The sequence below is a fragment of the Typopeltis vanoorti genome, chromosome 21, assembly GCF_054136105.1.
Source record: "Typopeltis vanoorti isolate ZY-2024b chromosome 21, IOZ_Tvanoo_1.0, whole genome shotgun sequence".
NCBI classification, from domain to species: domain Eukaryota; kingdom Metazoa; phylum Arthropoda; class Arachnida; order Uropygi; family Thelyphonidae; genus Typopeltis; species Typopeltis vanoorti.
In genome coordinates this window covers 81,290,558-81,317,527 of record NC_143569.1, presented here as the reverse complement: position 1 = coordinate 81,317,527, position 26,970 = coordinate 81,290,558, and the positions used below count along the sequence as shown (strand labels likewise).

The 26,970-nt window shown below is 36.0% G+C and overlaps 1 protein-coding gene across 2 annotated transcripts in view; it reads right to left on the bottom strand.

The window, feature by feature from the left end:
- The window catches only part of Cp110 (Centriolar coiled coil protein 110kDa), a 148,048-nt gene that overhangs the window by 105,030 nt on the left and 16,048 nt on the right, over positions 1–26,970 (bottom strand). For both annotated transcript variants that reach the window (XM_090411265.1, XM_090411264.1), the window contains exons 2-4: positions 15,847–15,953; positions 7,076–7,179; positions 1,711–1,842 (exon numbers count right to left, since the gene is read on the bottom strand). In XM_090411265.1, coding sequence (XP_090267391.1) covers positions 1,711–1,842; positions 7,076–7,179; positions 15,847–15,865 — 255 coding nt within the window. In that variant the 5' untranslated portion in view covers positions 15,866–15,953. The remainder of the gene's footprint in view (positions 1–1,710; positions 1,843–7,075; positions 7,180–15,846; positions 15,954–26,970) is intronic.

Below are 26,970 nucleotides of genomic sequence, written 5' to 3'. Positions count from 1 at the left end.
TTTGGAAAACAGGAAAAAGTCTGCTGAGGCTAAGTCCAGAGAATAGGTTGGATGGGCACAATGGATCTCTGATGTTTTGCAATAACTCTGATTGTCAGTCAACAAATGCGATACGAATTTTTTTTGCACTTACGCAATGCATCTGAAGTTTTTCAGTCAAAATTTGATGGCAAGATCCTATGCTGATGCCCACGAATCACAGCCCAAACTCTCTAGACATGGTCGTTGTCTATTGATGTGGAAAGTTGTACAGGCCTGGGATCTTCACTGCCTGACATTCTGCCCTTTTTAAAATGCTTAAACAACTCACAGTACTGCGTTGGAGTCATACAGTCCTCCTCGTATGCATGGTTAAGCAATTGAAATGTCTCTGTAAAATTTTTACCAAGTCTGCAGCAAAATTTCGCATATACGTTGTTCTTCAAGCTCTTTCACTGACATTAATCCGATGAACAACTTGTGCATGTACTCACTTCAGTGGACTTTATGTCATTATGACATTATGTAACTCATAATGCTCATAGCAGAATGAGGCAAATGGCAGTTTGTTGTCAAAATCTACCACTAGGTGCACTCAGTAGCTGCAGTGTGTTCTTTGCCAGTTTGCACACTATTTAAAAAGTTCGGTCTTTTTTTGAAATAAGTGATGGAATTAGACATATTCAAAACTGTAAAGTAGCATTAACGGAAAAAAGAGTTGTACTTTCTTGATACATTTTGTTTATCAAGTATTAAAAGAAGCTGTTGATTGCACTTCTTATAATAAAACTTCCTGAGATGAGACAATATTTATACTCAGTGAGGATGAATGGAATATATCTAAATAAGGAAATATACAGTTCCAAGGAAGTTAAGGAGAAAAAGAGAAGTTTTACATTTTGAGAAAAGGCCTGATAAAGAACTCAATCTAATAAACATGTAGTTTTTTCTCAAAGAATTGGTTGTCAGATGAAATAAAAATGCTCAATCTGGTAGACTGATATTTACATATGAAAGAAACTAATGATGGAATGAGTCAGTGAGCCAATAATTTTATATTTTAAAGATAAAAGAGATCTCAGAAGCATAGTTTTATTTAGAAAGGCTTGGATACAATTAGTTTTATAGCTATTAGCTTAATTTATAATTACCTTTGGTATGGTTGTTTGGTTTCATTAAATATATATATTTTTTTATCTGGCCTTGTGTCAATCATTTCCTGGATTCCAAAAACAATTGTTTAAAAGTCACTGAGCCAATCAGATATGAACTTTCATGACACTTAGAATGAACACAGATTATCCTATCACAATGCATGTGATAGGATAACATTAAGTGTGGAAAAACAATAACTAATATTATGAGTATCCAGCAATATATATTGGTGATCAACATATGTTGATTGATCATCAGTTTCTTACAGGAGAGGAAAAACCTATTTACCATTCTCTACAAAATTCTATAATATAATTATAGTATAACAATAATAACAACATCATAAGATATAACACTATCTCAAATCCAGAAAATAGTTAGGGACATCTCACATTTTATGATGATATATAGTCAATTCCTAGGCCTTTGTATAAGACCCAAGTACGATTCATTTGCCAGTCAAAGATATGATTCTGTTTCATGCTTATTGTTACTCTTGACTATGAACTCTGTCAATTGAATATAAAAGTAATAATATATAAACCTATAATATAAAAAATTGTACATATAACCTACCTCAATACTGTCAACTACAGCTTGCATCTTATTGACTAAACGAATTTTTTCAAATTTGCGTTTCAAAAGTCTTGTTTCAGCTATTACTGCTTTCCTTTGATATTCTTCCACTTCTTTCTTCGATTCAGCTGACTGAAAATTTAAAGTGTCTCTTCAGCACAAAGCAAACAATTGTATATACTATCCATACCAATTAACTGATGCATGTTGAAATAAGTTGCACAGAGCATTATATTATTATTATCCCCCATGGAGTCAGCAGACTCATCGTGGGAGGTTAATTCAACTGACAACAAATTTATCATATAGAATCTTAAAATCCTTAATACTCCTTGAATTAACAACACATTCTGGTAATGTGTTTCATTCACTGACAATTCTCCATGTAAAAAATCTGCTCCTCACACACCTCCTCACCACACTTTTACATAACTTCCAGGGTTATGTAACCTCTGGTTCTTCCTGTCTCACCTTCTACTCTTTTTATAATCCCTTCTGGATTAATCTGATAAAATCCTCCTTTCCTCCTATCCACCCAACTCTGTAATCCATATTTCTTCAACCCCTCTCTCTCTCTCTCCATAGCCAGCATTCCAAAGTCCTGACATTATCTTAGTCACTTGCCTCTGGACCTTCTCCAGTATTTCCACATCACATTGAAAACCAGGTGACCAGATCTGAGCACAATAGTCCAAATGTGGTCTGACCAGTGCCTTATACAGTGGCACAATCACTTCCTTATCCCTACATGTTAGAGTACTTCTTATCATAGGATCACTACAGTGTGCACTCTTTGCAACACTAGCAATATGTCCTCTGAACTTCAGTCTACTGTCAACCATCACTCCCAAATCTCCAATCTCATCCACTTCCTGTATTACAGCACCATTGATATACTACAGAACCTTATATTTCTGCACTCCAAAATGTAACATCTTGCACTTGTTGATATTAAAACTACAACCTCCACCCTTTGTTAAAGTCAAAAATCTATTCAAATCTTCCTGAAGGGAATTAACATCAGCAGTGCTGCTTATAATTCTCCCCAACTTTGTATCATCATCAACTGAAGATCCTCAGTGAATTCACATGATATATCGTTTACAAAAAAGTTAAACAGCAGGTGCCCAATAACAGAATCCTAGGGCATGCCACTGGTTACCATCCTTTTTTTAGCCACTGCTCCATCATAACACAACCTACTGGTGTCATTCAGAGAGCCAATCTCTGATCCATCTGACCAATATACTATTTATTTCCATCCTCTGCAGCTTGTACACCATGTGGTAATCTAACAAATGCTTTTGCAAAGACCAGGAATATCACTGTATATAATTCTCCCTTATCTAACACACTTGTCACCTTATGAAATGCAAGTAAATTACTAAAACAGGACCTACCCTTTACAAATTCATGCTGACCATCATAAAGAATGCTATGTCCATCAACCCAATCCTGTAATCTATTCATTACTAATCTCTCCAACACCTTGACCACAACCGCAGTTATACAGGCTGGCCTATAGTTGGAAACTTCTGTCTTAGAACAATGCTTGTAAAGGGGTAATATTTTGCATTCTTTCCACTCCTTAGGAACCCTACCCACTGCAAGACTTTCATTAAATAACCAGGTCAGGGGCATAGCCAACTGTGGTGCACATTCCTTAAGAATACATAGTGATATGTCGTCCATTCCCACAGACTTATTCACATCTAACCCAACCAACATCTGATACACACCTGTTTCTTCCACTTCCAATTCTCCTAATATTTGCCTCTCTTCTATATATTCCACCGCATCATTTACATCAGTATGATATACACTGATAAAGTGCTTGTTCCACTTTATCCTTTGCAGCTGTTAGTCTGCTGCTATGACCATCCACCAATGTTAATCTGCTATAATTATTCTTCCTCTTACTCAGAGAAGTATAAATTGCACATACTTGAACAGCATGTAGGCCCTTCTTTGGTCCCATTCTCACACCTTTCATAATTCTAAGCATGCTCTCAACCAGTTTTTGATAATATGGTTCAAGTATTTTGGACCATTCTTCCTTCAAATGACTACAAGTTCTTACATTGTTGTTGAAAGCACTGGTCTGGTCTACACTCAGCATTATAGTTCGTTCCAAAAACATTCTATTGGACTGTTCTGCAATAAGTTCTGTGGAATTAATATGTAAAAATATACATTTTAGAATGAGAGCAAGCAACTGTGAATATACAGATTCTTCCATCATATTTTCATGACTGATTGTTGAACGGAAGCATTGCCAATATATCTCTATCAGCAAAAAACTGAGATGAATTGGTTGAGCTAACTGAACACTTAATTAAATCTATACAAACTATGCAATAACAATTCAGAAAAATATTAGTCGTTACTAAGACAAATGTTCTACTTCTGTTTTCCACATCAACACTGATATAAGATCACACTTTCTCCAAATATATTGTGGATATTAGCTCTCCTCTTGGCAAATGTGACCATAGCCTCATCTGTTTTCTTTTCTACAGCCAAACTTTCATCCAGCCAATCTCAGCCTTGTATCCCCTGCTCCTACAACCATATCTAATGGGATGGCATCAGTGATTTTTGAGTCTCTTTTCCATGGCATGATTAGTTTTTTCCATCTCTCAATCCAAATGCCTGCTCCAACCAAATAACTGAAATAGTCCTTGCTGGAATGAGGTTTTCATCCTTCATTCCATACAAAATTCCAACTAAGCCTTGGTTCTTTAATAAGCATGCCAAAATAGTCCAAGCAGGAGATATCAAATGGCTCAGTTCAAAAACTCTAGATTCTCATTCAGCCTGCACAATTACTTTCATTACTCCACAGTACAGCTTATAACACTTAAAAAAAAATAAAATAATAAAATAAAAATAATAACACTTGAATGAACTAAATGGAGAAAAAAAACCAAAAAAAAACCTGCCTTTGCTCAAATGGCAGTGAAGTCTTCTGGTATCCTGCTAATGGTATTGAATCAACTTCTGTCCTTCCATGATTCCACTTCTTTCACATTCAGATGGTATCATCTGGATATGAGAACTTGGTTCAGTCAAGAACTCCAGTTCTTGTACAAGCAAAAAAAGTCATCTTCTATTATAGCCTTCTGTGCTGGGAAGATCTTAGAAAACTCCTTGAATAATCTAGAACCTAATAAGTCTTCTGGTACTGATGGCATTTTGCCAGTTATGCTAAAAACTTCTGTTCCACATCATATAGTTCCTATATAATGTCATATATCAATATCTTGATTATGATGATATGATAATCCTTTGCTAGCTCCCCTTCTTTTCTATTAATCTTTCAGTTTTATATAGTTTTTGTCAGGGAACATTCATTTATTCCCTGACAAAAACAGTGGGACATTATATTATTATTACACAGGTATCTAAAGACTCATTGTGGCAGACCTGCAGTAACCATTATACATGCAATATCTATTATACCTTTCCTTAAAATAATTCACTGTTAAGGCACTCGCAACAAATGCTGGCAATCTATTCCACTCACTCACCACCAAGCAAAAAATCTAGTTTTCCCATCCTTACTAACCCACTCTTACACAGCTTCCAGGGATGACATCTAGTTCTCTCTCTTCATCATGTACTGAAAAATTCCCTTGGTGTCAATCTTATAGAACCTCAAGTTATTAAAGAGGTTCAGTTTTTATCATATCCCCTCTTTTCTATCAACTAAACTTTGCAATCCACATACCTTCAACCTATCCTCACAGGAAGCATTCCACAGACCTGTCAATAACCAGCTTCATCACTCGCTGCTGAAACTTTTCCACCATCTCCTAATCCTCAAGAAACCCACGTGACCAAATCTGCACATGGTGGTCAAGATGTGGCCGAATTTTCTAAGTTTCGAATTAATCTTATAAAGATGGACCATAACCTCCTTATATCTTTAGTAGTTAGTGTGTTTTTTCAACATCCAAGTAATCCTCTGAGCTATCAATTTATTGCAATTCAGTATTATCAATGTGATACACAATATGTATCACATAACCTTTTCAACCCAAAGTGCATAAACCTTACATTTTTCAACATTAAATTGACAATCATTACCCTTTGTCCATATTGCCAATTTATTTAAATCATTCTGCAGGATATCTACATCACCTTTATCAACTATTGCCCTCTCCAGTTTTGCATCATCAGCAAACTGAATATCTCTCCCTCAAATCATTTCCTATATCATTAATATAGAAATTAAAGAGTAGTGGTCCTAGTACAGAACATTGAGGCACTCCACTAGTCGCCCTCATTCTGTTGAGGTTGTTCAGCAGTATCACAGTGTAGCCATTTCCATTATCTATTTTGCTGTCACTATTATAAAACATTAGTAAATTACTAAGCCATGCTGCCCACCATAAAGTATTGTTTTCCTAACCACCTACTGCTGGGCTTTACCTTTAAGCAACTTTTCCAAACTTTAACCACCACTTCTGAGATATTAATTGATCTGTAATTTGTTACTTATGTTTTAGAGCCACCTTTATATAATGTAACTATCTTACCCTCCTTCCACTCCCATGGAACCTTGCCAGAGCTGAGACTTAGATTGAACAATTTCATCAAATGCACTGGCAGTTCACTTGCACATTCACGTAACACACACAAGACAGGACAACATACCATCCATATAACAGGGCAATGAAACAACCAGCATGGTAATCTGACATGATGTACCATTTTAATGTATGCAGTTTAAACCAATAATACAACATACTATTTGGTTGGGTAAGTCATAAATTTCCTGCACATCCTTATTCATTTAGCATCCAAAATGGACACTTAGTAACAGGAGAGATCAAGAAAATGTGAAGATTGAACAGTGGGTCAAAAGCCACTTAGTTCTCCACATTTTTTCCTTATTTCCTATCTGGATGTCTTCTCCCAGTTATCTACTCTTAATAGATAGTTACTTAAATGACTCTTTTCTAACCATTTACTTATTTCCGAAAGTCAGAATCACACATTTGTTGTTTTCAGATCCAAGAGTTCATGATGATAATCCATTATTATGTTTAGAAAAATAGCAAAAAATCCAACAGAACCACAGATTTTGAAAACAGAAAAAAAAAATGAATGTTAATACAGACTGTTCATCTGCCAGATAAGAGTCCAACTTGTTTGATGGCTGATGCTATAACAGAACTGTAATGAGATTCTGTACTTACGGATTAACAAGGCAAAATACTCAGTTTAAATAACTAGTTAACTGACACGTTAGTAGCAGCAGTTTGAATTACATAAATAAAATATAAAAACAATAAATAATTTAACTGTATAGAAGATCCAAATAATGGAAATATGACAGTAATAATTACCTGATACTTACCAACAAAGGTGGCAAAATTGGCCTTCCACACATTGTAATGCAAGATTTATAAGCTGAAAGTGGTATTATATTTGGTAATGATATAGCCATATCACCAATGTTACCTGCAGAGATCACAAAAAATAAATAAATAAATAAAAAAGATTTGAATATCATGCCTTAATGCACATTCATTTGCCAACAACTCCACCTCCCCACAAATACACTTGACATTTTTAATATAAACCATTTCAGTAAAAGTAAGAATACTGTAGATTATTCAGTGCACAGAATAAAATGATACATTTCATATAGATGGGGTAGGGGCTGAAAAGTTCTGATAAACACCTAGAACAAAAATGACTGGTTTGTGCAACAAAGGAAATACTTTTTTTTTTCTCAGAGGACTGCAAATTATGCAGCACCATTGTAACAAGTGTATAGCAGTTTGTGAGGAATATGTAGAATAATGTATAAGTTATATGGTTCTACCTCAATTCCTTCATGGTGATTATCATAACATTTCAATACATCCTCGTATAACAGGTGTCTACTTAATATGATACTGCTTACTATGTTTTCCAAGGTACAGGATTTTTTTCCCCTTTCCAGTTGAAATTGAATGCAATTTCATACCACCTATTAGTGACAAGTATGCACTTAGAGGAGTAAAGCAGTGACCCCCACAAGATGCCATTCCGTAAAATAAATATTAAGAAAAAATGTGCATTCAATGTATTTTTTTCACACCCACCAAATTTTGGGCCACCTTTTATGCATTTATGTATTAAAGATTTTTTTTTTTTTTTTTGTTTCCAATTAGACAGAAAGAACAAACATTCAGATTTTAATCTGCTCTCATGCAATATATCAGATACAGTACAATATACAGTACCAAAGGTAGGGAGGAAAAGAGGTGCTATGAAACATCCTAGAGTCATGTGCAAGACAGTCACACTCAAGAGGTTATACTCCTAGAATACAAACAAATACACATCATGGTCACCTGTGAAAGAAGTTATAGTTAGTAAGGACTTGCAAAGCATGAAGAATAATCCATAAACCTGATTGAGTTAAGAGAATAAATTTTACTGCTTCTTGAAAAAAAAACTGCTAAGACGACTTGCATACAGATGTGAAAAAAAGATGTGTTGGAACAAATGTTTTGCAGAAAGAGAATAAAACATTCTACGGTCACTTGTCACAAGAAACTCAGTAAAGAGATTACACTAAGTACAAATGGAAGTGCATATTTTGGGTCTTTGTTTTTGGTCAGACAGAAAAAGTCTGAACAAATAAGATTTTATCTTCTACAATCTTGAGTGATGTTGGAGCACCTTAAAGTTCTGTTCTTTTAACCACTCTCTTCCTTGTGCATATATTAACAATGTTGTCTGACCACAAATCCGATTCTTACTTTTATTAAAAAAGTACTCTGCAGTTGCCTTTCTCATTTCAAAAACCTTGTGATATATAAAGTGACTCCTCTCAAGAATTCTGCTGTGCTTTTCTGCAGAAACAGGAACTACAGCTGCTAATGCTACTCCACAAAGTTTGCAAACAATCAACAGCAGCCAGTCACTGTTAATTTTCAGTACAGCTTGAAGTCACTGATTACTCTTTTTATCTGTTCTGTGAAATGGGCTTCCTGTGTCAATTCTATTAACTATAATCTGCAGTCATTTAAAAGCATCAATAAAAATACATCCTTGTTATTACTTCAGTGAGAACTCAGTAATAACTTGCTAAGAACCAATTTCTGATCATTAGCCTCTGATTTTTTATTAGTAATTAATAAAATAATATCTGTTCAACACGTGTTTTTGTGTCCCTAAATTTACAAATATGAGTGCTGGTCACCGTGTAACCTTAAAAGAAAGCCTCCGAGATTAGACCTTGTAATAAGTACTTGAGGTTATTGCAGTTTTTGAATTTTAATGTGAATCCCACACAAGAAATGTTGTGAAGCTATTGTATATTTAGTATCATGGGCAGGATAAGGGTAAGGTAATGCAGTCCTGCTCTAGATCAAACATGATACTTTTCCAAGTCACAGAAGGTCACATCAGGTGATAGTGGGATCCACCATTTTTTTCAGGTGGAGAATGGAGATTTATAATTTTATTATTTGTTCTTATAATTCATAAGAACAAATAATACTAATTTTTATTATTGCAAATATTGTGACCAGAAACTGACTATCATCAGCATAATCACAAGGTGAAGCTAAAACAAAGATTGTTAATCCAATTTACAGAGCTGAGCTATGTGCAAGAATAACACTTCGTGAGTGGTTACAAAATAAAATAAGATTACAATTAAAGCCAAAATAAAAATTAAGAAACTTCAGGTAATTAATTGAATGATGTAGCAGTATATTAAAAAAAGAAAGGGAAGGAATGTACACTATTCCTTGCAATTTATGAGGATGAGATTCTCTCAGTTCTTGGCAATTGAAAGGCAGTCATTCTGATTTAAGTTTGGAAAGTGTAGAAGTGTTTCAGCACGCTCTTTAAATAACTGCTCAAACCAAAACCTGCAGCAATATAAAAGGCGAGTATCAGACCAGAAGATATAGTGGTCGGTGTCCACTCCATGCTGGGCAAGACCAGATTTTTCAGGTTTATTGTTGCAAATATAAGATTGGTGTTCTCATAGTCATTTTTTGGTAGAATACCTTGCTTGTCCAAAGTACGAGCAGAGGCGCTCACAAATGATCTTAAACACCAGAGAGTGAGGGAGCTGTTTCTACATGGTAACTAAGAGATTTTTTTATAGGAATGTTGAAGATTTTTTTGATGCAAATGTAGGAACTAATTTGTATCTTTTCAAGATCTTAGCAATCATCTCAGAGATGCCTGCAATGGATGAGACAGGTTCAGAGTTCTTGGGGATAGGCTTGTGTCTCCAGGATATGTTTAAACTTGTGATTATGCTGATGCACTGATGGCCAGTTAGTTCCTGGTCAAAAGATTTACAATAATAAATTTTATTATGCCACAAGTGCCATAAAAAACTTGAGAAGTGGAAATGATACCTACTTAGCCAACTAGGCAAGCAAATAAAAGAGATACAGTGTCCATTAGCAATATACTTTTCATAACTTATGTTATGATTTCTTCATGCCATATCTTAATGTTGATTAATTTTAACAGTATAGATGAGACCACAGACTGATAAGAAAATAACCATTTATTAACTTATTGCTGATATTTCGCATGTATTCTACGCAGAATCTACAGAGCACAAAAACAGTTTGTTACAGTATGCAAAATTTTTGTGCTCTTGAAGATGTTAGATAGAATACCAGCAAAAAGTTAATCTAACAGATAAGCTTAGGTGTTGACGGTTTTCATGACTTATTTTTCACGGTATTAACAACACCACACAATTTTATCAAAGACATGCATTTTTGAAAATTATGGAGACAACTACCGTGTTTGAATAAAACTTTAGTTTAATATAACTAAAATCTATTTTCGACCTTTATGTCAAGGTCATCTTCTGGAGCGTACAAATATACACAGGAAACAAGCTATACTACAATCAAACTGGTTCGCTAAAGACACTGACCAACTGCTATCACAATTGTTGGCTTGACCTCTGGTGAAAAAAAAAATAAATAAATAAAAAATAAAAAATAATAATAATAAAAATAAAAAATAAAATAAATAAAATAAAATAAAAAATAAAATAAGATTAAAAAATTATACATCAACGCTAGAGTCCTATTATTAGTGTTGTCTAATATATATATATATATATATATATATTAACATAATTCCATTAACATCATTCCAGCCAGTTGGTATGGAATGGTTTCTAATACTAGTTACGGATTGGCTCGAGTCCTGACTTATACTGGATCTTTCATATTAGTAGGCTGAATGTGTGCCATCCAGATCCTTGGAATTTTCATGCCATCTTTGTTATTGATATTTGGGTGGTTTATCAGGATTCCTTAAATTTCCTTTCGTACCATGTTTTTGTGCGGTGTAAGGAGCAGGTGCTTTTCCAGTAGATTTGATGTAAGGTGTTGAGTGCGTGGTCTGAGAGGCCTGCGTCACCATAATGGTTATATTTAATGTGTCTAATGTGTTCTTTCTTGCGTAAAGGGATTGTCCGTTCTGTTTCACCAATGTACGGTAAGTTACAGGTGCATCGGATGCAATAGACTCCAGGATGTGCTAATGGGAGGAGAGGATCCTTAGAGGAGCTGAATATGGTTTTAAGTTTAGTGGGTGGTTTAAGGTGGCATTGAGGTTATAATGTTGTAGGATTCTGTTGATTTTTTTCTGATAACCCTTTAATGTATGGGATGGCTATGGTTTTACTGTAATCTAGATTCGTTTTTGTTGTAGTTTTATAGAGTATTTTATTAACAGTATTTTTGTTATAGCCATTATTAATGAATGTGTCACTAATGATTTTTAGTTCTTGTTTCAGGACTTGCTGGTTAGAGCAAATAGTTGTGGCTCTGTTTTTAAGGATGTTAATGACTCCATATTTTTGTGATGGGTGGTGGTATGAATTCGCATGTATGTATTGGCCAGTGTGTGTCGGTTTTTGGTAGACCGTGAAGGATAGACTGCCTGAAGGAAGACGTGTAACTAGTGTGTCTAGGAACGGGAGCGAATTTTGGTTTTCGATTTCGATGGTAAATTGTATGCTTTTGTGTTGTTTGTTCAGGTGGCTGAGGAATGTGTTTAGTGTTTGTCGCCCGTGCGGCCAGATCGCGAACATGTCGTCAACGTATCTGAGCCAGACTGTCGGTCGTAGCGTGGCAGAATCAAGAGTCCTTTGCTCAAAGGTTTCCATGTAGAAGTTAGCGATTGGGGGGGATAGTGGTGAGCACATGGTTGTACCTTCTTTTTGTAGGTAGAATTTGTTTTGCCACACGAAGTAACCGGACTTAAGTACGTGGGCAAAGAGGGCCGTAATGTCGGGCGGAAATTTGTTCTGTAGTAGGAGAATTGTGTCATTGATGGGGACATTAGTGAAAAAGGGCAGAAACATCAAAACTGACTAATAAGTCGTCTTTTTTCGAGTGTTCTTGTGTTTCGAGTGTTACGTTTTTGATTTTGTTTATAAAGTGTTGTGTATTTTTTATGTAGGAGGGGGAATGACCTACCAACTCCTTGAGTGTTGCTGCTAATTTTTTGGCTAGGTGGTAAGTGGGACTATCTATTCCTTCCACGATTGGTCGAAGGGGCACATTTTGTTTGTTTATTTTCAGAACCCCATATAATCTGGGGGGGCGAGCGTAGTGGGGTTTGAGTTTTTTAACCGTGTCTGGTGGCCAAGAAGTGACGGACTTGAGTAATTTTTCTGTTTAATCCTTTATCCTTTTTGTTGGGTTATAATTTACCATTTTATGTGTTGTTATCGGCTACTAGTTGGTTCATTTGAAGTATGTATGTTGACCTGTCAAGGACAACAGTGGCACTGCCTTTATCCGCTTTTGTTATTATGTTTTGTTTGGCTTTTAATGATTTAATTGCTGTTAATTCTGTTTTAGTCAGGTTGTTCTGTATGGTTTTCTTAGTATTTAGGACATTACTGGTTTCTAGCCGTATTTTATCTGCTATATTGTTCGGTAGGGAGCTGATGCCTCTTTCAATGTGGTAGATAAAATCCAATTTGTTTACCTTTTTTGGTGCTATTGCATAGTTCAGTCCTTTATTCAGAAGCATAAGTTCGCCGTTGTTCAGGGTATGGCTTGATAGGTTAATCACATGGTTCTTGCTTGTCGGTGGTTGGTCGCTCCTTGTCTCCCTTGTTTGTTGTTCACTGTGGTTGTTGTTTATCGGGGAGGAAGTCCTCTGATTGGATGGATTCCTGTGATTGGCCGCCATATTTTGCCGTTGTTTCAAACTGTGGAATTTTTTCTTGAGTTTTTCTTTATTCTTTCCAGGGTATGTTTGGCTAAATTGTCAGTAATTCTTTCAAGTGTTTGTAGAATGTCTGGATTAACATATTTCGATAGTTCTGATTGTAATTTAGAAACCAGATTTTGTGTTGTAGCTAAGTTTTGGCGGGCTGTTTGAATCTGTTCTCTAAGCATTGCTTTTTCTGTGCGGTCATAGATACGGAATGCCTTAGCGGACGTAAATTTCTTTTTTAGCCTGATGCAGATCGGAATAAGGTTATTGTCTCTGCATCTTTTTAAAAAGGCCAGCCGATTGATCAAGAGAGAAATACGAATCTTTAGCTTACCATACCGATTGCAGCGCTTGTGGGTAACATTTCCATGGATGACCTGAATCCTTTCTTTTAGGCTTACACGGTGATCTGAATGCATTTTTGAAAATTATGGAGACGACTACCGTGTTTGAATAAAACTTTAGTTTAATATAACTAAAATCTATATTCGACGTTTAGACCTTTACGTCAAGGTCATCTTCTGGAGCATACAAATATACATAGGAAACAAGCTATACTACAATCAAATTTGCTAAAGACACTGACCAACCGCCACCACAATTGTTGGCCTGACCTCTGGTGAGGGAAAAAAAAATTAATAAAAAAAAATAAAAAATAAAAAATAAATAAAATAAAAAATTATACATCAACTCTAGAGTCCTATTATTAGTGTTGTCTAATATATATATATATATATATATATATTAACATAATTCCATTAACATCATTCCGCCAAGCTACGACCGACAGTCTGGCTCAGATACGTTGACGACGTGTTCGCGATCTGGCCGCACGGGCGACAAACACTAAACACATTCCTCAGCCACCTGAACAAACAACATGAACGCATACAATTTACCATTGAAATCGAAAACCAAAATTCGCTCCCGTTCCTAGACACACTAGTTACACGTCTTCCTTCAGGCAGTCTATCCTTCACGGTCTACCGAAAACCGACACACACTGGCCAATACATACATGCGAATTCATACTACCACCCATCACAAAAATATAGTCATTAACACCCTTAAAAACAGAGCCACAACTATTTGCTCTAACCAGCAAGCCCTGAAGCAAGAACTAAAAATTATTAGTGACACATTCATAAATAATGGCTATAACAAAAATACTGTTAATAAAATACTCTATAAAACTACAACAAAAACGAATCTAGATTATAGTAAAACCATAGCCATCCCATACATTAAAGGGTTATCAGAAAAAATCAACAGAATCCTACAACATTATAACCTCAATGCCACCTTTAAACCACTCACTAAACTTAAAACCATATTCAGCTCCTCTAAGGATCCTCTAAATCCATTAAATATAACCATTATGATGAAGCAGGCCTCTCAGACCACGCACTCAACACCTTACACCAAATCAACTGGAAAAGCACCTGCTCCTTACACTGCACAAAAACCTGGTATGAAAGGAAATTTAAGGAATCCTGCAAAATCCTGATAAACCACCCAAATATCAATAACAAAGATGGCATGAAAATTCCAAGGATCTGAATTGCACACATTCAGCCTACTAATATGAAAGATCCAGCATAAGTCAGGACTCTAGCCAATCTGTAACTAGTATTAGAAACCATTTCATACCAACTGGCTGGAATGATGTTAACAGAATTATGTTAATATATATATTAGACAACACTAATAATAGGACTCTAGCGTTGATGTATAATTTTTATAATTTTTTAATCTTATTTTATTTTTTATTTTTATTATTATTTATTTTATTAGTATAGTATAGCTTGTTTCCTGTGTATATTTGTACGCTCCAGAAGATGGCCTTGACATAAAGGTCGAAACGTCGAATATAGATTTTAGTTATATTAAACTAAAGTTTTATTCAAACACGGTAGCTGTCTCCATAATTTTCAAAAATGCATTCAGATCACCGTGTAAGCCTAAAAGAAAAGATTTATCAAAGACATGTTTTATTAATGCTAATATTTTGCTGATTTCAGAGCACAACACACTTGTACACGCGACAGTGAGTTAGTGAAACACAATATAATCTCCCTTCTATCATCAAATGTATTCCAAGCATTTACATATTCCAAACCTCTCTTTCTAACATTCTCATTATCATCTCATTCAATAATGCTGCGATTCTCCTCCAGTCTGCACTATCATACTGAAGCCACACACTCACCATCTTTCCTCTCTCATATTTCTACAGCACAATCCTTAATATCAATCTTAAATCTCTTGTTTCATGATTCACACTACCTCTCAGGTCATTTGTACCACCATCACTACCTCTCAGGTCATTTGTACCACCATCACTATCATCTCTTCTACATTTTCACCTAAGCTTCACTGCCATTGCAAACCCTCTAATGTTCCTCTAGCAATATACTCTGCACATCCTGAATCATCAAATCTTCATGCATGATAATCATTCTTCTCGCTTAAGAATGCAAATGAGAGAAGAATGATTATCATGTATGGAGATTTTCCCATACAAAATGGTTTGCTTGAAAAAAAAAAAAAAAAATCCCAAGATGGTTGAACAGATTTTTAGCAAATCTACATATACCAAATATGAATAAAATAAGTATATCCAGAGCATGGAAATAACAATGCTGAGAGAGAGATGAACAAAACAAATCTAACAGGTATAATGCATTTCACAAAACAAAATGGGAACTTTTCCCCAGCAGCATCTATGTTAAGGTGCTAAACCACCATCTTCTCAGGCAAGTGATGGAATAAAAAAAAATCAGGTACATGGGGCGGAAAAAATTTTAAAAATTGTATTGTCTAATGATCAAGGCTTGATAAGCAACAGTACAATAGAAATTGCATAATTTTCACATAAATTCTAAATACAATAAAATAAAATAAAAATACTTGTATTGGACACGCTCATCTCTGGGAATTTCAGGAAGCTTCAGGTATATTTCAAGACTAGGATTCATCACAACTCCACATGTTCTTCTATCCATAGATGTTTAATGCTAAATGCCAATAACAACAAAGTGCATAAGAAATTCAGTGCAGCAACTCCAAGATAAAACTTTATCAATGCATTCTATTTATACATAAAGTTTTTTTTTTTATATATAAATCATGAAAAGTTTCATTTTTTTATAAATCCTGAAATGATTAGATTATATTCTCTCCAAATGCAACTATTAATGTCCTTATCTTCAGTAAAAATATAACAAATGATTAAGAAAATTAAATTAAGTTACAATAATTTTCACTGGCATAATTTTAATGACAATACTATAACGATAATTGATTAAATATATAATTTTATCCTACTTTTCAAAAATAGCAATACTTTAAATGAAATGATTACCCAATTACTAATTTTTATTATTATTATTATTATTATTATTTGACACCTCCAGGAAGTCCAAAGACTCATCGAGGGAGAGTGTGCCAACAGCATCGAATGACTTGTCCCCTTCCAACTACTAACCGCGCTCAAACTTACTTAACTGAGCCATTAGTAGCAGAGGCTCTACCAATCGACCAACCTTTTATAAATTAAAGATACTAAGAAATTATATACTTGGTTTAATCCTTTATCCAAGTGTAAGCAAACTAATCTGTAATTTCTCTAATCCAGAGTATTTTAATAATAAGGTGTGACACCTTTTGGTTACTCATATATGAAAATATGACCTGCATTAATTCAACTTAGTATCAACCTCTGGGTCTGGCTCCCACTGATGAGACCTCAATAAAGGTTGAAACCAGTCTGGGTAGTGACCCTTCCCATAATGCATAGCATTATACATGTCTGCAAGGAGATCTGCTTTGCATTATGGGATACTAAGGCAAGTGATGTGAAGTCTTAGCTTCTTTATATGAGTTGTCCCGGTCCTGAAAATAGTTCAGGTGCAAACTTTGTTTGCTTGCACTTGGATAAAGGATTAAAACAAGTATATACTTTCTTGGTATCTTTAATTTACAGTATAACCAAGTGGAAAAACTTCCAACAATTACTAATTTTAATTTTGCTGTTTTCAGCTGATATCAAACTAACAAAACAATAAAATTCCAGTTAGGTGATCTCTGATGATGGAAAAATTAAGCTGTTCTTCTTTTTAGTCCTTGCCATTATCCCATTTCACTTGGCATTGGCTCCTAGTTCAAAATCACCAGGATATTCTGTCCTTGGTTGTCGATGTCTACAAATGGGCAGCAGTAAGACAGGACAAAAATTTCATTAATGAGCAACCAATAAAAATTAAGTTCCATCATTAAAAATTAGATATTACTGTATCATACTCCAAAAGTCCATCACAGCAGATTCGTGCTAAACCTCAGGATGCCAATTACATAATACCTTATTCACGGTCCTTGCTCTCATGCACCAAGCCACACTTTGGTGTGAGAGCAGTCGTTACAATCACCCCAACTCTCAGTGCAAAAAACAACTTCTACACATGCACTTATCATACTTTTATAGAGCTTTCAGAAATAGCCTCTCGTTCATACTTCTTGCACATTTGAAAAATCTCTCACTCTGATTTATCTTGGAAGTAAACTTACAAGATAAAAGAAAATCATAATTTTTTTTTATCTTTTCAGCATGTCTCTATCCTGCATACTGAGCACATCCATAGGTAAGTCAGTATCAACAATGCCTTTTGACTGGAAAGACTTAGGTTTGAATCCTGTCTAGAATTCAAAGAACTTTTATGAGGATTTTTCACATGAAAGCAAGTTAACTGATTTCATATGGTGGCAGGGTTTCTCCTCCCAGAAACTTGGGCTTTTCATCCTGCAAAAAAAAACAGAATTTACAGACAATTTACAGACATGACATACTGGCCTCTGCCTTAGTTGCTTTGGCCATAAATCCCAAACAACCAACTAACCTTACATGTCTATTTGTTAACAGATATCTGGTAATCTACTCTAAATAATGTTTAAGTCATATGCCTCAATCCTAGAAGAACAGACAATTGAAAAACAGAATATACACTGGCCATATATCCTTAGCTTTTTGGCCATAATCTCATATCTGGGATTATGCCCCCCTTCCCCCCCAAAAAAAAACCTCGCATTCCACAGCGCTAAAATTACCATTATCACCTACCCTTTCTAAGATTTCCATTTCATCCCAAAAACACATAACTACACCTCTGCACAGTAGTCTAGATAAAAGATCTGATCAAAACCAACTGGCTTTAGCAAACAAACATCTTTCTACTTGTTTATCTCATCTTCACCATAAGCAATAGCCTGTGTTGTCTTCACTACCTTTGCAATTTGCCTTCAGAACTCTTCAATACCTAATCCAATCCCCTTTTGCTGATTATTATTACTATTACATGACACTTCAGGAGTCCAAAGACTTATCGAGAGAGAGGGCACCTACTCTACAACTCTCTGTCTCCACTAACCGCAACCACCATCATTATCTACCAACCATCACCACCACTAGATTTTCACCAACAATCACAAACATCCATGCCCACGACGGGATTCAAACCTGCAGCTTGGCTGGAGAGCGGATACGCTAACCGCTCGGCCAATCATGCAGGTGATGATGAAATTAGGTAGAGTAATAGTTGATTGATCAAGGTGATGTGGAAAGCTTGCTGGATGATTTAAATAGGCTGTCAGTATGGGTAAAAGAGAATTTGTGTCGGTTCAATGTGGAGAAATGTCAAGTTATGCATTTTGGGATAAAAAAGAGTATGTATGACGGCACTGTACTCCACAAAATAGAGGAAGCTAGAGATTTAGTGGTTGTGGTAGACAGAAAGTTAAAGTTTAGAAGACATACTGCTAAGGTTGCCCATAAGATTACTTGACTAGTGAAGAACACATTATCAAGTAGAGATAAGGAAGTTGTTATTCCTCTTTATAAGGCCTTGATATTGTCCACATCTGGATTACTGTGCTCAAGTCTTTTTTCCACAGACCACTGTTTGTGGAAAATTCCCTATGAAGACAGATTGAGGGTGTGGATTGCAGAAGTTGGTTGATAGGAGAAAAGCAGGGGATATGATAAGTTGCTTCAAGGGTTTTATAGAATTGATGCAGGGGAAATGTTTCAGCACTTGGTTGGAGAGGCCAGACAAGGGGATCATCCCTGGAAGTTAAATAAAGGTGTAGTTAGTAGGGATACGAGGACTAGATTTTTTGCTTAGAGAGTTGTGAATGAGTGGAATGGGTTGCCAGAGTCAGTTGTGAGTGCTTTGTTGATGAGTCCAAGAAGAGGTAAGATAGTGTGGATAGTTTGGGTCTCCCACGATGAGTCTTCAGACTCCATGGAGGCACCTGTACAATAATAATTTACACGCTGTCCTACTCATATGACATCTGTCCAACAGCATGGAAGCAAGCTTTTACCCAGCCTGTTAAAAAGGAGATAAATTAGCCATCAAATTATCGCCCCATTGCCCTCGTCTCAATGCTCTCAAAAGTGATAGAGAATGTTATCAACAACTAGCTTCTTCACTACCTGAAGACCCACTAGTTAATTAGTTATTACCAATATGAGTTCTGCCATCTTTGTTCTATGCCAGATCTCATGGCCAACCTTATCCCACACCTTTGGACACAGACCACAGAAAGATGTTGAGAATCACATGTGGCCACTCTTGATATTTCCAAGCCATATGATCAAACATGGTACTGCAGTCTTCTTTGTTCCAAGCCACTATCTTATGATCTTCCTCCTACCCTTTATGAGTGGATTGCCAGCTCTCTCTCTCTCTTTGATCATTTACTGCATGTCATGGTGGATAGCATGCTATGAATGAATTCTCATCTGATTTCCACCAGCACTAGAGTATCCAAAGGCTCTGTGTCACCTACACTCTTTTTCCTACACATCAATGATGTTCTTTAACCAACACGTGCCAGGAGTAGTTGGTGTAGCGTAGTTGGAGAATTAAATAGTGGAGATGGTGGGTTGTGTATAATTGGAGGATTAGTATTCAGAGAGTGAGATGTGTGTGTGTAGTGGTGTAGAGTAGAGTGCTCTCCACAATGAGTCCTTGGACTCCTTACAGGTGTTATGTAATAGTAATAATAATGTCCAATCCTATTCATAGCTTTGCTGATGATAGTATATTCCAACCCTCTTTGCCATTTGCAAAACCTTTGTAGTACTCAAATGACTCGAGTTTCAAGATCTATGGCCAATGCCTTAAACACTAATCCCAAGCACTCTCGAATGGGTTGACAATTCTAATGCTACCAAAATAGAATCCCGATTTATTTCCAAAACCATTTTTTTTGGGGGTGACTTTCACATCTCACCTATCTTGGCATAAACACACCATGTCCTATTCAGTCTCCAAAAAGTGTTGTATTCTTTTTTTCATTCTAACAATTACTTCTCTCCTACCCAACTCTAAACACTTTATAAATCCCAAAGCTGTCCAATCTTAGAACATCGCTCTTGAACCTTGGATAACCTCCCTCAGACACAAGATTGTATCCAGAAAGAGCTACTCACTTAATAGGTGTTCTTTCACTGATTCCCTCCAACTGCTTTCCCATAGATGCTCTGTTTTTGCATTATGTCTTTTCTACAGGTATTTCCATGGATGATACTTTACTCAACTGGACACCACCATTTCTTAAACTTCTCTTATAATCATAGGATGCTGCTGGTCAGCATCCATATACTGTTCATTTCCAGACTCACCAAAAACTATTTTCTCATCCTTTTCCTCTATTCCATATATTTCTGTCCTTTGGAACAATTTTCCTATTGTTTTTCAACAAAATATACAACTTCCAACTCTTCAAGAAACACATTAACAGATTCCTTTCTTATCTCTGATCACTTGCCCACGTGCACGCACACACACACAGCACTGTTGTCTCTTCAGACCTCTCGTGAACAACAGTCCCTAAACATGCTTAAATAATCAGCAGAGAAGAGCAAATTGGTTGATTAATGACCCATCTCTCATCAATTCGCTATCATGAAAATGTTCAGTTTTGGGTGCTTGCATTTACTCAGTTATGCTTCATTAGAAATGTTATTGGTAATTCCCTCATTCTTCTTTAAATCTTTTAAAATGCTTCAGCATTTATTCACCACTCCTTAACTGCAAACTCACAAAACAAATTTTTCTCTTTTTGAAGCAGTCCCCCTCATCCCACCTCTTTTCTAAACAGTATAACCTGCAGGTCTCTAAATCCAATGTTAACAGGTTTCAACTTTCTCATGCTATCAGCATGCACTTACATGAAAGTGCTGCTTCCCTCCCAATTCAATTCAGTCAAACCAGATACAATGATTAAAAATGAAGATCATTCATCTTGAATCCCATCTCTTCACCATTTCTTTCTTAATTAGAAGATAAGCTGTGCACTTGTACACACACACATCAGAATCAGAGGATGTTAGTCTAAATTAGGCAAAAACATGGCAAGCTGCAAATTACAAATTTCTGATCAGATCTGATCCTTCTCCAGATCAAGAGGTACATATCAAACATGGCACTTCCACATTACAAGACTAACATTACATTACTCTATTCACTGAACAGTGAGGAGGGGGGGAATACATTCTGACAGGGAAGCACTGTCTTCTAGTTCTGTGTGGAATCACTGAACAGTGATTCCACACAGAACTAGAAAACAGTGCTTCTAGTTCTGAGAGCTTCTGTACACACACATATCAGAATCAGAGGATGTTAGTCTGACTGACTTCATGACTTTTATGGAGTCAGTAAATAATACAATGGACATTCAAAAGTGATGTTTGTGCATGAACAATACTTGGAATGTGAGCAACCTTGAAATGTGTCTAACCTCATTTGGTATATGGAGTACATGGTTTAGCATGAAGATAAGAGAGGGGGATGCTGTTAATGTTACTAAGGTGCAAAGTTTTGTACTCTGGAGTGCAAAAGTGTAAAGATACATGGCATGTATCTTTACAGATACATGGCATGTAAAACTGTGGTCCAGGAGGTGGATAATGTTTGGGGATGGCAGACATATGTGGAGTTTAAAGTATATGTTACAAGTATTAATTATAATGAAGAGCCAAAGGCTTCAATTCAAGAGTTGCAAGCATATACAGTGCATTATTACTATGATAAGAGGATGCTGAGAAGTAGAAATTAGATATGCTGAGATTTGGTCACTTGTGAACCTGAAACTCTAAAAAGAGTCCAAAGATGAACAAATGCAATGGGATGTTGATTATGGGAAGTGGTTGAGAAAATGTAAATTGCAGTTTAGTAGAGAGAGAGAGAGACAAAACAAATAAAAAAAAAATGATATGAGAGAGACTTAAGTTGGTGAAACGATTTTATTGGATTAATATGAAAGTGATTATATGCAGAGAGAGAGAGCAGTAGATCATCTTGGAAGTAGGATAAGAGTGGTGGTGGACAAAAGAGCGAGAAGTACATTTTTCACATAGTGTGGGATGATTGAAATGTGTTGCAACTCATCTCAGAAGACCTACACTAACTTCACGTAATAGTTATTATATTTTCCCTTAAACTTTCAAAGACAAGGCACTCACAAGCACCTCTGGCAATCCATTTTAATCATTCACCACTTGCCAAACAAAAAAACTAGTCCACCTGACCTAGTTAATTATGATATTGTACAACTTCCATGGATGGCCCTTTGTCATCATCATCAAATTCCTGACATGTACAGGATATGACAGGGGTGTACAGGATATGATAGTACTACATGAAAAATTTATATCATTACCAACTTCCTATCTACAATTTTCCTCCAAATCAATCTGTTACCTGGTGCTTTGTCTTATGTAATAATTCATATGTAATAAAAAAATTCCTTCTACATCTACCTATACAATACCTATATATAGTTATCTACCTAGATAACTTTTTTTTTTTTTTTATCATTATCCTTTCTATCACACACACCTCTTTTTCACCTATGGTAAATTCTGCAACCAACAAAGTTTCAATCTATATCTATCCTTATGGGAGGCATTCCACAGATCTCACTATCTTGTTAACCCCCCCCCCCATCTTTTTTATTCCTTCCTCACACCCATTTGAACTACTACACATGCAACTAAATATAAATATAGTAGTCCACAAAGTGGTTGTATTAAAGGTTTATAAAGGAGGAATCACTTTGCCCCTTTTTTCTGTAATATGCCCTCTGAACTTCAAATTTCTGATCTTATCAATTTCATTCAGGACAATTCTATCAATGTAATACTCAGTGTATAACCTTTTCAACCCAAAGTGCATAGCCTTTCACTTTACCACACTGAACTGGCAACCATCCTTTGTCCATAATCAGTCCATTCAAATCACTTTGCAAGATTATTTGAAAAAATCATTTCCAATATTATTAAAGTACAAATTAAAAATCAGTAGCTGAAGTACACCCTCTTTGAGCACACCATTATTCACCTGCCTTCATCATGGTTCTGCTTCAACATACTGATGTCTGCCTATCAGCTATCCCTGATGAAATTATCTAGATGATTTCATGCAGGGAAGAATTATTGGAAAACTCCAAAAAGGTAGCAGAATTACTGATATGACCAGAGTCTGGAATCTCACATAGTGCTTATAGTACTGTATCGAGGCTCTGGGCAGCATTTCAAGCCAATGGAATGTATTCCAGATATTTGAGATTGCCCTCACTCTACCACAGAGCATGGAGACAGATTTTTGGTTATAACAGGAAAATATAATCGACATACAGTAGGTAAATTTGTAAGTCAGCTCCATTCAAGAGAACAGGTATGTGGATATCTCGACAAACTATGGCAAGACATCTGCAACAAGTAGGCCTATATGCCCCAAAGGGACAGTAGTTTGCATCCCTTTATCCACAGCTTATCGTAGAGGACATTTTCAATGGTTTTGTATCTATAAACTGAACAAGATGCCAATGAGCTAAAGTACTCTTTACAGATGGGAGTAATTTTAGTCATTCCTCTGATTCTAGTCGACACTTGATCTGGCTTGAAAGTGGTACTGCTTATCATCGCAAGAATGTTCTCGAAAGAGATAGATATGGTAGTACTGGGGTCATGGTGTGGGGAGGCATCATGCTTAATGGATGCACCAAGCTACAAGTGCTGGAAAAAGGGACTATGACTGGTGAATGATATTGCAACAGTCCTTCACCATCATGTTTGATTGCTTCATGGTGCTGTATGTGAAGAATTCATTTTTATGGATGATAATGCCACACAACATTGTACACAAGCAGTGTAGATACTTCTGGAGACTGAGGATATTAATCGAATTGAGTGGCCAGCATGCTCCCCAAATCTCAACCACACAGAACACGTTTGGGATGCAACAGGGAGTTGCATTGCTGCTCAAAATTCCCCTCCAGAAAGCAAACAAGGTCTTATCCTTGTTCTGAAGGAGGAGCCGGCCAGTTTGCCTCAACAATTCCCGAATTACTTGGTGTGTTAGCATGGTACAACGCTGTGAGAGCTGCATCGCAGTTCGGGGTGGACATATTCTATACTGAAATGTCTCTCCACATAGTTTTTTGTAAGCACTGTACATTAATTCCTTAACTAATCCTCAGAAAATTTGTAACTTTTGCCAAAAATGTATCAATTTGATTTGGATGAAATTTATAACACCTTTTTTATATAATATAATTTATTAATATGCGGCAATAAATTTATATCCATATTTGGCTGTAGTCATGAAAATTTTTCATATACAGGTAAAAAAGTAGCTCATCCTTAGCTTTTGGACACTAGTGTATGAGATTTCCATGCAACATCCTGCCATGTGTCTTTGAAAAATCCAGCAATATCTTAATGTAGCTATTTTACTAAGGCACAACCTGCTTCCACAATGTCCTACTATTCCCCCTCTTCCTCCCCCACCACATACACCCAAATGAATATCATATCACTATCCGGCATTCCTGAATTCTAGCTAAGCAACTTTTTTGAGATACTGAACAGTCTAAAAATTTTCACTTCTCTCTTGAAGACTTCTGTATATGACAGAATTATCTTGTTCTTTTTTCACTTTTTTGGGACACTACCAGTGCTGAGACTAAAACAGCCTGGTCAGGGCATTGACAATTCTCTTGCACTTTCTCATACCACATATTTGATAGCATCAGGAACAATGTCTTCACCTAAACGATACACACTGTATTCCTGATGCTATCAAATATGTGGTATAAGAAAATGCAAGAGAATTGGCAATGCCCTGACCAGGCTGTTTGAGTCTCAGCACTGGTAGTGTCCCAAAGAAGTGAAAAAAGTAAGGCTAAACAAAATTAGATTTCGAGGAAATTAGCCAAATTCAAAGGAAACTCCAAAGATTTCTTTTGTTATGTGGTAAGTAATTATAGAATGACATTGGAAAGATAAATTTAATAAATGCAGATGGAAGTAGGTAACAGAAGCAGCTAAAATTAGTGAATCACAGTAATTCACTATTTCATCACTATTTTTTTAAACGCCTGCATAATGATGCTACACACATCTATTTTACTCCCACCTGATTTATTCTCCTAACCCTGGATATGCAGTCTGATACTGTTTCCTCAAAACATTCCTTGGACAATTTTCCAGCTCTGCAGTTTCTTACACCATGGCACTACTCTGAGTTGCTTCCTAGGTTTGTTATAATCACTGGCATTATGGCTCCAAATATACATCTCTTCTTAACTGAAAATTCTACATACTTATCCACCCCAGCTCAAGACTGCATGATCATTCTCCTGAGTAGAAGTGAAGCAGTTACCTTGGTTATAGAATGATTGTTGGATCCAGCACTCTCAAACCTCATGATGTTTCATTACATGCTGTTTAAAGTAACTACCTCTCAGCAGTCATGCAGATCAAACATAAGTCACTTCAGACCTCCAATAAACCAAGCAGTGTTATTTCACCAGTTCAGCTACCATCTTTGGCATTTCCTCCAACTAGAAAAGATATGCTTTTTTGATAGCAATGCTTGCCAGAGCTTCATTTGTGTATAAACAGGTCACTGCAGGAAAATGAGATTAGCCTGGTTGGGAGAAGCTATATATATATATATATATATTGTACAAAGGCTGCACATTAGTGGCCCATGATTAAACTGAACATTCATTTTTAAACTAAAAGTGTTACTTTATTAACTTAACGAATGTTACTTTTTTATTTAATATAAAATATATAATATAATCAACAGTAATGCTCACAATAAAATTTAAATATCATACACTATCATGTTCAGGTGTGTCATTAAGCATCAAATGGTAGAGTTCCAGAAACAAGTATATAATTATTATTTGACACCTCCAGGGAGTCCAAAGACTTATCGAGGGAGGGCACCTACTCTACAACTCGTCGTCTCCACCACTCAACCTCATCTACACCAATGCTATCTACTGTCCACTACCACCAGTATTTTCACAGACAATCACAAACATCCATGTCCATGGCAGAATTCGAACCCACAGCCTTTTGGCTGTAGAGCGGATATGTTAACCACTTGGCCAACCAGGCCGGCTAAAAAACTCAGTGTATAACAAGGTTCCACCGAATTTCAATATCTTTTTCAATAAATCAGTTCTTTAAACTGGCAATTAAATGCTATCTGGTGTAAATCCTTTACTCATCTCTAACAAATCCTGCAAAGTCATCGTTGCTGTGTCAGATTCATTACTGTTGCCATCATGATACACGTTATCTTCAGCTGTAAGGGGCATCTAATCTGCATTACTAATCTGTGTGAGCTCATAGCTGGATTTCTTTCTTAAATGGATGATAAAATGATGAAACTCCAGGAGTTTTTTCTTGTGGTCATCTGAAAAATGCTGCATAATATCATTTGTTAGTGAACTGAGAGACCATGTCACTTCATAAAATTACTGTCCATAAGGTTTTGAATTCTTTTATTCCCACAACAGATTTTGCAAGTTGCACAATTTCCAGTCTTATTTGCTCTATCAACTTGTCTTCCAGAGTAGAAAAACTTGGGGCAGACAAAGGCAACATCTGCAACCCCTCTTTCTGTGTCTGCCACAACCGAATGTTAGTCATTAATGCTGCCAAAATGTCAA